This window comes from Anas acuta, chromosome 6, assembly GCF_963932015.1.
Source record: "Anas acuta chromosome 6, bAnaAcu1.1, whole genome shotgun sequence".
Classification (NCBI taxonomy): Eukaryota; Metazoa; Chordata; class Aves; order Anseriformes; family Anatidae; genus Anas; species Anas acuta.
Genome location: NC_088984.1, coordinates 24,355,982 through 24,368,006, shown reverse-complemented (window position 1 = coordinate 24,368,006; position 12,025 = coordinate 24,355,982). Strand labels below are relative to the sequence as shown.

The 12,025-nt window shown below is 36.9% G+C and overlaps 1 protein-coding gene across 6 annotated transcripts in view; it reads left to right on the top strand.

Annotated features, from left to right (window-relative positions):
- ZNF385B (zinc finger protein 385B) overlaps positions 1–12,025 on the top strand; it is a 169,489-nt gene that overhangs the window by 22,424 nt on the left and 135,040 nt on the right. For all 6 annotated transcript variants that reach the window (XM_068685843.1, XM_068685844.1, XM_068685845.1 and 3 more), the window contains one exon: positions 8,626–8,928. In XM_068685843.1, coding sequence (XP_068541944.1) covers positions 8,628–8,928 — 301 coding nt within the window. In that variant the 5' untranslated portion in view covers positions 8,626–8,627. Of the gene's footprint in view, positions 1–8,625; positions 8,929–12,025 lie in introns of those variants that run through there.

The window sequence follows — 12,025 nt, the reverse complement described above, 5'->3', positions numbered from 1 at the left end:
TTTATTCCCGCAAGTTCTTGCCTAAAATTAACTTTAAAATAGAAATACGCTTCACCAGAAGTACTGTGTATCTTGTAGCAACTCTCCAATTAATTAACTTGTTAAGTTGGGGGTATTAAGTTATCTTTGTGTTAAGATATGATTCTAAAACATCTTAAAGCAATTTGTTCTTAATTTTTGTGGTCCTTCTGATTACTGCTGAGGGCAGATTCAAACTATATATTCTTTATTTTTCTTTAAGCTTATTTTTGGGTCTTTTGAGTTGTAAAATCTGTATCTAACGTTTTATGCTATTCAGTGTAGATGCTTTATATGTGGGATATATCTGTTTAGGAATACAAGAGGAGTCCTTTGATTTAAAAGAGTATTTGGATGCAATACTTGTTAACATGCAAGCAAACGCTTCAAACCAGCAATTTCATAAAATTCTAAAGATATAGGAAATGATCTTAGAAAATCTGTGGAGACAATATGATACAATTTATCAATTACCAATTTAATAAAATAAGATGTTCCCTAGTTTCATGTAAGCAGACCGTGAAAACAGGCAAAACTGGGGAGTACATTTAAGAAAATCATTTCTGCTTGGGGAAAAATAAGCAATTTTGTTACTTTGATCTACTTTTGAGGAAGCAGCATTGTTATTAAAATGACTTGTACTTTTCAGATGTTTACCCTTTTAAGAGCATCCTATTTTTTTTATTATTTTTCTTGGCTGCTGAGCATTTTGGTATGCAAGATCCTGGCTTAGGCCAACGAGGAAGTGATTTCATTTAATTTTATTGAGTCTTATTTATTTTTTTCCCCTCCTTCCTGGGTGTTGCATCACAATTTCAGAGTATTTATGTTTTGGATAGAAAAAAAAAAAAAGATAAAAGCTTAGAATTCTTAGATGAAATATGACCTGATACTGACAACCAGTGTTGTTTGGTAAAGAAATCTAAAGGAGCTGAGTAGCCTTTTTACTAGTAGGTCTACCCTCTGTAGTGGATTTATGCACTTGGAAGGGGAGGATAAAAGCCTAGGATACAACCACAGGTTAGACACTTTGAGTATTTACATATTCTTGTACAATTAGGTAAAGGTACTTAATACAGATGTAGTAAAAACATCATTGTTTAATAACAGGGTTCCAACAAGGAGATATCAACTTGTCAAATGGTTCATCGAGCAAAATCGTGATACAGTGAGCTGGAAAACTATCTGTTCTTCATGAAGCGTAATCCAAGATAGCTGCCTAGACTTAAAACTTGATTAACCTTCTTGGCAGCAGTCAGCTATATCATTTCAGGGCAGGATACATCTCTTTGGCAAATAAATCCATATGTAAATCTATTATAGTTAATGTCAAGAAGGCCAGAAATCTGTTGAGTATGGGTGCTGAAGAGGAACCCTTGTAATTAGAGGTAGCTACAGACATGGATACATGCAACTGCAGTCTGTGATAATCTAAATCCAGAGTGATTTTATTTCCAGTTTAGCGAAGCTCCCAGTCTAGTACAGCAGGTCTAATTTTAGGCTTCCTTGAAGTGGACAATTTCAGGGCTGGTAAAGCAGAGCAAAATACTAGCTACTTGAATGTTTTCAATTTTATGAATTACCTTGTACTGAACAGCTAATGTTTGTGTTGAGAAACAACCATCTGTTTTTGTACTTTAAAGAGATTCTCGTTCAAATGTTAAATATTCTGAAATGTGTTAGTGAGGAGGCTGTCAGCCATTTGTCATACTACACCATTCAAAACTTTTCATGTACAGGAATAGCAAGCTGACTTCCTATCCCCATTGATAAACAAGTACCAAAATACGTGCAGGCTAAAACCTTATTTAACTGTGCTTGGGCGATGTGCATGATTAACTGGTTACTCTTTATCTTGCACAAGGAATAAAACATTACTTCCTTTCCTGACTCATTCAGTTGTTATTGTAACTTTGAAACCAAGCATTGTATGCTTTGTGAGCAGATGAAGGAAGTAGGGAAGAGTTGATAGGTTGTATATGATGGGGTAATAAATAGCTTGACAGGTGGCGACATCGCAGAATACGATGCCTCCTTGAGGAATTTCAGAGCAAGACAAAGATTAAACATGGCAGTTCTCTGTTTTGATTTGTACCAAAAGAAAAAGGAACATATTCTTAAAGGAAACTGGTCCCTTAAACATATGGGGATTTTTCAAGGTTGGCTTCAAAATAGTCTCTAGTGCTTTTTTAACACTGTAGGATACTGAGCACAAGGCACTATGCATATGCTGTTCACCACAGTATCCCAATAGAACTTGTTGCCCAGATGGTGCAAACCATATGCCTCTTGATAGTTTATCTATGTTTGGGAAATACTGTCTAAAAATGTAAGAGAGGTCATAAGACTTCTCAAAAGCAGCTCTAGTGAATTTCTTTTAGACAGTGCTTTGGAGGTATTTGAACTTTTTGTTTTTGATTGTTATATGGCAGATTTGAGGAGCTATTATGGAATCATACTTGCTCCACTATGAGATAGCAGCTCCTTAGGCACACAGGCTTCATCGGTCCATCTGCATGCACAGTTTTTTCTCCATAGGAAGTGCCTAAGAGGTGTACAGCACAAGACTGTCTTAGGTCTCTCCTTTTTTCTCTTTTCCTTTTTTTTTTTTTCCTTCCCAGTTGTCTGAATGAACCTTTTTGGAAAAGTAGCAATATAAAAAGCCAATTAATTTTTGTATTTGTTCCTGAATCTTCCATAACTCATTTGACTATTTGCAAAGGGTAATAAAGAAAATTTTCTTTGCCTGTATGCAAGTTGTTAAAGTACGTTTTCTGTTTTGCTTACCTGGCATAGATCCACAGACAAATGGCATTCTCATTACATTTCCAGCATAGTGGTTCTTTGAAGTATGAGCTAATTAGGAATAGGCATTGCAAAAGTTTAGACCAGCACTCAGGAAAAGAATGCTTCATGTAACCATCACTAATTCATTAGGATAACCAAAAGCTTATTTCCTTTGAGTAAAGATTTGCACATTCTCACCTACAGCAGTGTACTATATTTAATACTTCTTTGTAGCTCCTCTGAAAGCACAACTCTGCTTAAAAAGTAAATTAGCTAAATTGAAAGGCTAATTGCCTTGAGCTTCAAATACAAAGGATGTCCATGCTTAGATTTCTTTGCCAGCTGCAAGAGGCTGAGAAGATGTGGTTTCAGAAATCCAAACAGGGTATCTCATGACACTTAAGAATTTTAATGTGGTGTCATAAGTCACTAATTTATTCTTGCTGTGGTATTGCTTGCAGAATCTATTGGATGGATCTGTACACAGAGGATGAAATGTGAGGGGAAGGACTTCAGTCTGGCAACAATGTACTTCAAGTACCTAAAAGCTCTTATACTCACATTTCTTCCTTGCGTGACCTCAATCAGAGTAAAAATTAATCCAGTTTGAGATTGTACTTAGATTCATAGAATATCCTAAGTTGGAGGACACCAAAAACCCTTAGTTTTGCAAGAGAAAGCAGCAGACTTTGAAGGAAATGTGAAAAATGAGTATGCCTTGCAGTCCATTTATGGACTTAAGATTTTTTTTTTTTGGATTTCAGCTGGATGTTTCCTAACATACGTAGGTGTTCTTTGTTTCTTCTTCTTCTTTTTTTTTTTTTTTCCTCCTGTTTTCCGGCTCTTGCTTTTCAATTTTTACTTGGGTCTAGTCATCTAAGTAACTGAGTAAATACAGCTACAGTGCTATGACACTGCCTTTGCAATACGTGTGCCACTCCAGTGTGCTTTTTGTATGGAACATTTTAATTTGTGGTTGTAATCCATTGGTTGCTGCTGAGACTTGGCCTATACCGTGCTATATCCAGGTTACACAAATGTGGGACCTCACAGAAGCAAATTAAATTTGTTAGCCTTAAACAGGTAGCATTAACGGCTTGTTCAGTAAATAATAAAGGCCAAAAATATATGTCTACGACTGAGCTATAGCCCTTTGCTTCTAAAACAAAGGTACTCCATTGCCTTACACAGAGCAAAGAATTTAAGACCCAGTTACAGGCAAAAGGAGGGCTTGGTAAGTAAGGGGTTGAGGCAAGTAGCAGGTATTGTGGCAACAATAACGGAGCAAAAGGTGCCTTCTGCTGTGTTTGGGGCCAAAACCCTTTTGTTTCTTTTTCATCTAGGAAAAGTACCCAAAATGCTGGCATCTTTGAGGGCAGGAATAAATATGTCTCCTGATCTACAGTCTTGATGTAAATTATTACAGTGGTGGTGGTTGTTGTTTTTTTTCTTTTGTGCATGTATACTTCAGGTTTAGAAGCTCACTACTTTGATGTGTTTTTGTCCAAATTGTGGAGTTGTGCAGATCTGTCTTCATGTGTGTTCAGAAAGAACAGTGATTTCTGTGGCTTCTAAGTGAAGATTATGCATACATATTGCAAGTTACACATGGAAATTGGTGATCTTTCACATGTAGTAGGAACAACATATTTGCATTACAGAAGAGTTTTTCTCACTTAAATTACTGTTAAATTAATTTTATGTTCAGCTCTAATAAAACCCATTAGTATGAAAACATTTATAGATATATCCTGTCTTAATTATGGGCTTACTCTTTTTTTAATCACAGGTTCACCAAGTATCTATAGAATCTTTTCTATAAAACTTGAATTTTCAATAGCTATTTATGTTGAATTAAATGTGAACATAAGCAACTGTGTTGGTTTAAGTCTAGCCAGATTTACTCGAAGTCCTGATCTATTGTTGTATTTTCCCCATATGATAATTTCCATCCTTCACTACATAATTTCCTATGTAGTGATATCATAGTTTTCTGTTTAGTCTTAAAGCTGCTTCTAAAAACATCACAATCTCATATATAACAATTACTCTAAATGGACTTTTTTGATTTCACAGAGTATAAAGATCATGTAACTTCTCGTAATTCTCAGTTCACTGACTGCAGTCTCAAGTAGCTGTTCCTGTTACATGATAATGTTAGTGAGCTGTGTGTTAGTGTGCTGAGTTCCTCAGCTTAGCCTGAGGAACTAGTTGGCCCCATTTCATATCTGACTCCTGCTGAGTGAGAACAAATACTATCCAGAACTCCTCAAAGTCTGTCTGCAGTAAAAGGCTTTTTTCTTTTTTTTTTTTTTTTAAGGAAAATAAAACTTGCCGATGCTTGCTTGCATAAATTCAAGTGACTAGGAAATTTAGAGGGTAGAAAGAATACTCAAGTCTTACGTTTGTGCATTTTGTTTTGTGTGTTTGTTTTTTTTTTTTTTTTTTTTAATGTACAAGTTTATTTCAGAGAAGTGCAAAACATTCAGGTGACCTTTATCTAGAAGGCTATCTCTTGGGAAATACATCTGCATTCATGCTGAGATTCTTATGCTGACCCAATGCAGAACTGTACATGTGCTACGTACTCAAGAGCCAGGGTGTTTCAGCAGAGATTTTTGAAGGTGTTTTTCCAACCCTCAATTTAAAGAAGAAAGGAGACAGACTCTTAAAGACAGGACCTTTCATGTGATAACTTTTTCTAGGCAAATATATACACCATAGAAACTGTTTAGTTATGAACAGTTTCAGTAGAAACTTTATTACTGCAGTAAAATCCTAGTGGATGTTTGTCACCAACAATTTCTTCTTATCCCATCACTTCAAGTGTTCAAGGTTTTTCAAGTACAGATCATCCCTGTCTGTATTTTAAGTGTAATTGTAAGTGGCCTTTTATAAATGCCAACTACTTGATGGGACCTACACAAATGGGCAAGACCTCAGCAGTTCTCTCTGATAAGAGCAATTTGAGAGAGGAAGGGAAGGTGTTTTGTGACTGTGCCTGCATGTTCATAGTGTGTTGAACCACCCTTGGCTGTAGGACAGGTTGGGAAGATGGCTGCATCAGTTTCTGGAGGTGCAGTGTTTCCCCAGTTAGTCATTGAAGCCAGCTGTCCAGTGGGGCAGCAACCTGTCTGCTCATTCAGGGCATGCATGGGGTCCCCTAAGCTCATTGCAGCAGGCAGGAGCGCAGCTTTGCCTCTGCCTATGTAATACCTTATTTGAAGTGCTTTGCTGTGACAAATGTTCAGGTCTCAAATCCCAGGAAAACAAAAGCTGGGATTTCTGTGTGGGAACAGACCGACTTCTGAGGGCTGGCAGGGTTTAGTATCTGGCTGCACATATGGGTCCTCTCCAGGATCGGACCCAAGCATGCAGCTGCTTGCCCTTCTGAAGCTGAGGCTGGAGATGCTTGGTGCAGGTATTGGTTCTGAAGTGCTCTGCATCTGCTGCGCCCAGCAGCTGTTGGGAGGCCAGTACTACCTGCAGTCAAGTCACATTTTAACTTACACATGTAGCTCTAGGCAGCCCAGGTTATTTTAAAACTTCAGCTTGTGGTTTTTAATTCTTAAATTAGTAGAAATGTATTGCTTCCAGTATAACTTGTTTGTCCTGTGTTAATGTAGCTATGACGGTAGTCTGTAGGAGAAAAAAAAAAAAGTTTATAACCTTTTTTTAAAAAAGAAAATACAGATAGAATAAAATTGGACAGTGGCTGTTTTTTTTTTTTTTTTTTTTTTTTTGTTTGGTCTGAAGATTATTTTTCTTGCTTGTCTGGCAGCTGGGGTGCTGCCCTAGGGTGTAGGTGCGGTGTTCAAGTCCTTGCTGCTCTTGGTTGTTCTTCCTGGGTGTGTCTACATGAAAAACAGTTTGGGTCACGTCAGGAGTGCACTTTTAAGGGAAGACTTCAAATCTTCCCCACTTGCTTTGCTTTGGTTATATTGCAGAGCAGTCTCAGATTTTACCAACTGAAAGGCTTCATTGTTCTGTGTGAAATTAAACCAAAACATGCAGTCCGGGAGTGTGTGCATCCCCTGCTCCAGTGACTGTGGGCTAATTCAGTGCCAGGCTGCTGCTTTCCAAAATAACCTCCTTGAAAGGTGGTGCTGCTACTGCAGGCACCTCGCACCAGCTGTCTGCTCTGTGAATCTGTCCTCCAGTCCCTGCTGCTTCCTAATGCAGACATTAGCCTCTGCCAGTTTTAAATGCATCCCCACTAATGGAGTTTCATAAAGAGCTTAAACTTCACTGAATTACCAAGATTATTACTGAATTACAAATTGATTTACCATTTGCTTTCTGCAATCAAACTTATGAGAAATCTGACAAGCTGAGAGCTGAGATTTTTGTTATCTATTTTATTAAATCATTGTCTGTATGTTAGTAGCATCTAAAAATATATATAAGCTGTTTTTTTTTTTCCAGAACCATTTTCTCCAGAGAGAGAAACTACAGCAGTGCTTTAGAAATAATATTAATTAAAAAAAAAAAAAGAAAACAGAACAAAGGGAGTAGGGGGAAAGTTATTTATGGTTTAAAAATACATTGAAAAGTAACAAATAACAAAGCTCTGAGCAGATTAAATTTTCAGATGAAAATGTCATTTAAGCTCAGCTGAGTTGAGGATCTTGGTTGCTTGCCTTGAAATATGATACTTATGCTTAAATGATTTAGTGTGACAGCATCTAGCCTAGGTTTTCAGGATCCACTCGTATTTGTTTTAAAAAGCAATTAGGTACCTGGAACCTGCAATAATGGTTCTTGGTTTTAATATTTGATGTACATCTTAATGAATGTATTGTTTATATTTTATTTGTTTAATGGCAGAACTGTGAGCTGTATGAAACAGATATGTGACTATGAGCTCTGTTTACTTGGAATACTGGATGAGTGACTCATGCCTGGGGAGGAGTTAGTACAAATACTAACATTTTAAGCATGGACTAGAGTAAGGAATGTGATGAAATACTCCATCCCTCCATAGAAATGATCCTTTAAATGACCATAAAGAAATAAACCTGCTGCACCCCCCCACCCCCACTCCTCTACTGGTTTAGTATAAACTATATATAAACTTTATATAAACTATTATTTGTGCAACTTGGTTAATTTATCATGATGAGGATTTACTCTCTAGGGACAAGTGAATATTCCAGGCTCTTGGGTTGTTGTCCAGGGACTGTCACTTACTGTGCATTTGTTTAGCTTCCACAGAACAACCTTTGAGCTGGCATTTCTTTGTGTAACAGCTTTAGTAGCAAAGGAGTTGAAAGTGTGTAACAGGCATCTTAAGTGGCCTATTATAGACATCTTAATGTTCATATGAAGGCTGAAGATTTGGGTGTAGGTAACAGTGGAAAGTATGCATTAGTCTTACTTAACAATATGCTGTCTTCCAAACAATGTTTCAAGAAAATCTATTGTTGGCATTGCTTTGGTCGAATGACTGTATTCGGGCAGCAGTTACAGGCACTGGCAAGTGAAAATCTCTGGAACCAGTTTGTAGTGAGGCAGTTGAAATAAATTTGAAGATGATCTTAACCTCTTCTAGGGAGGCAGTAATAAACCTGTTTTAAAATAGCTTACAGAACAGAGTACATGAATTGTCATTGGCACAGTGTGAGATACTGCTTATCTTCTTATTTCTGAGCTCTGAGGTGTCACGATGCATGCTTTTCTCTCTGAAGAGATACTTTTGTAACATGGAACCTTGTTTGTTGGAACTGGTCTTTGGTTCATGCATTTTGAAAACAGAAATGCTAATTTTTGGTATTAAGCATTACTAGTCGGTTTCCAGTAACAATGTTGTCTATTTTGTAGGAATGAAGCGTCCGTTAAGTCCTGACCATGTCTTTGAAGATGGGATTATGAATCAGCCAGCTGTTCTGTGGGGCTTTGAAGAAAAGGGACTGAGGAACGACAGACAGGACTATCAGTTAAACAAAGAAAAGAAGAAGATCCTGTTTTCATTCTGTGAAGTGTGCAATATACAGCTGAACTCTGCAGCACAAGCTCAAGTTCATTACAATGGGAAGTCTCACCTGAAAAGAGTGAAGCAGTTAAATAATGGAAAACTCCCTACAAGTACAGCTCCTGGCACCTTGTTTGCAAGTACAAGCACAGGTAAATGATCAGTAGGAGATGCTGGGTGTTTTGGTCAAGAAATTTAAAGAAGCTTTTAAGCTCGATTTTCCCAACCCAGAATAACCATTATGCTTAATACAGATTAACACTAGTAATTAATATTTTGTCATGTTCAGCATTACTACTATTATTTTTTCTTGTGAAGCCAATTTTGCTTAGGCAGTATTACATCACTGCATGATTGATGACTGGGTTGGGCCATATGTAGTTGAGATTATAGCCTATTTAAAAGTAGCTCTCCTGGCTTCTAATAGTCATGCATTTGTCATCTATCTTTGTTCAAAAAACAAATTTCTGGAAGGATGCTATATGTGCAGGAGAAACGTTTAAAGGAATATAGTGGTGGGAAGAGGAGGGGAAAGCTATATCTTGGCCTGGTCTTTTCATCATTTTTGCTTCTACTGTCCTGAATTTTAATTGCTCTCATTCAAGTAAAAAAGTAATATGAAATAGTATTTATCTTCTGGGCAAAGCAAAGGTCCCAAATGCTTGGCAAAATACACCTACTGTGTAGTATGTAAAGGTGTACATAACATCTTAAAAGTTTTTTTTTTAAGTGTTAGACTTAGCTGTTATCACTGTTATCTATTCTGAGAAAAATGTAGTATTTCCATGCTTCTCTAGGCATGTAGGAGTTTGAACACATCAAACAAATAACTTGAAGTTGTACAGTTGTAAGGGAAAGGATGCTGGAACTCTCCTTCCCTTTTTATAAAGGGTCCTGGTATGCCAGATGGTCAGTTGCTTTGATGTTCTGTGTTTAAGGATTTTGTTGCAGGATTATCCTTTTTCTGCGATGCTCTAAAAACACTGAAGAAAATTTGTTAGAGCATTTTAAGGATGCTTTTCTTACTGATAGTTGAAGTAGATATTTTTTCCCTTTCTGTTATTCTGTTAAACAAATATCAAGGGTGTTTTTTTTTTTTCTTTAAAATCCCAAATCCCAATCCAAAGTGCCAAAGTTGATCTTAAAAAGCATTCCTTACATGTCACATTAAAAGAGGTATAGCAAATCATACTGTTTCTGAGACAAGAAAACGCTGCCGCTCTAAGGAATTGTTGTCCCGAAGAAGCAAATGCTGCTGCATATTAACTGTTAGTACATTAGTTTTGATAAGTAACAGACCTCAAATATTCACGAAAAGTTGTATTTTTTTTTTTTAATTAGTGAGATTTACTTTGATTTTTTTTTTTGTGTGTGTGTATTGATACAATCAAACTTCAGTACAGGGTAAGAAAAAAAGAAAATGCAAAATGTCTCATTTTCCTTTATTTTAAGTGGGTTTTTGTTTACATTTTTTTTTGCTTTGTTTAGAACCAAGTAGTGTAAGGGTATCACTTATACAAGTCCCGTGGCCCCCAAAATGTCTACTGAAAAACACCTAAATGATGTAGTTCTGTGCATTCTTAAAGTATCTTAATTTTGAATGAGACATTCTCAATTAATTTATTTTGTGTTGACAGAAAACAAAATGTTTGGACTGTATATTTTCTGTTGCTTTTTTGTTAGTTTGACACCTGTACCTGATGTCTTTCCAGTCATTCCTGGGGATTGTAGCTGATTTTCTTGCACTGCTGCCCAGAGAACGCTCTGAAGCTGAGAACATTTTATGTTTGCTGGAACACACATTTTGGGGTTACCATATGGCATAGGAGTTAAACTCGTGTGTTTGTGTTTTTTTTTTTAGCAGTGTGCTTTGTTTCCTGATCTGTATATTTGACTGCATCCCACTTACTTTCTAGCTATGCTGTTTTGCCCAGTGCATGTTGAAATAGGCATGCTGTTTTCATAGCTGAGGGATGTTAGTTCCATAAGTGTTTAGAGGAAAAAAAATGCCTTGCATAGGCAGTTTTCTATAATTGCATAGACAGTTTAATATAATGCTTAAGAGACATTAGGGGAACGATGTTTACCAAAACGTCATTCTCAAAGAACACTTCTCAAAAAAAAAAAAAGTAAGAAATTTATTTTTTTATAAATTTATGTTATCCAGGCTTAGTTTTAATCCATGTCCTCTGGAGTGTTATTAGCCCTTGTAATGGGAGTCTGCCTCTCCCATTTCTTTGGCTAACACTGTAAACAATTAATTGTGCAGATGGTAAGAGAACAATTCTGTTCATCTCACTTCACCAATGAACAGACTTTATTACTTGTGTGAAGCAAGCAAATAGCCCTTCTCATACCTCACTGTTACAACTAAGTATCCTTCTAATGAACCAGTTGGTGAGCAGTTCTGCAAGCCGCAGGAAGCTTTCTGCAAAGGTTCCTGCTAATCTATGGGGGGGGGAGGGGGGTTCTTTTGTCTTCACAAAATGAAAGTGAAATGAATAATATTTCTGTTGAAAATAAAGTACTTCTGAATATATGTGCCTGTAAATGTATGCTGACAATACAGAGACCAGGATTATAGACCTGCCAGAACTGGTTTGAACATATGCAACAGAACTGATCTCTGCCATGTGCAACAGAACTGATCTCTGCACCACTGCTGCCCTCCAGCCTCCCTGGCTCCTGGTGGGCTTCCTTCCAAACAGGGATGGACATGAAGGAGTCATGCAGCATGTTTTCATATCCCTCCTCTTCAAAGGTCCTCTCTGTGATGGGTGGCCTCAGGATGTTATAAAGCATCCTTTTAATTGTTGACCTCCACTGTGTTTCATGGATTTAATCCCAATTCACTGCTTTTAACTTTCAGTAATAGGTAATGGTCCTTGTGGAAAAACTTACTAACTGGAATTCCAGGTCCTGGCAATAATACTGTACAGTGTATAAATGATGGGGTCTATATACTTAAAGCCCAAATATCTCTTTAGAGAAAACTTAAGTTACTCTCTATAATAAGGGTAAAATTGTCATAAAAAATCAAAAGGTATTTAGTAACATGTATTTACAAAAAGTATGATCTGTTTCTGAAGCCCGTTTACTTTGACTCTGTCTCTCCCCATTACTGAATCTAGAAATAGCTTCACTACCCTGCCTGTACAAGTCAATAACGCCACAGCATTTTAAAATTAAAACAATCAAAAGCAAGTTCAACAGTTGCTTTTCTTTATGTTGCACACAAATTAAAGTTTA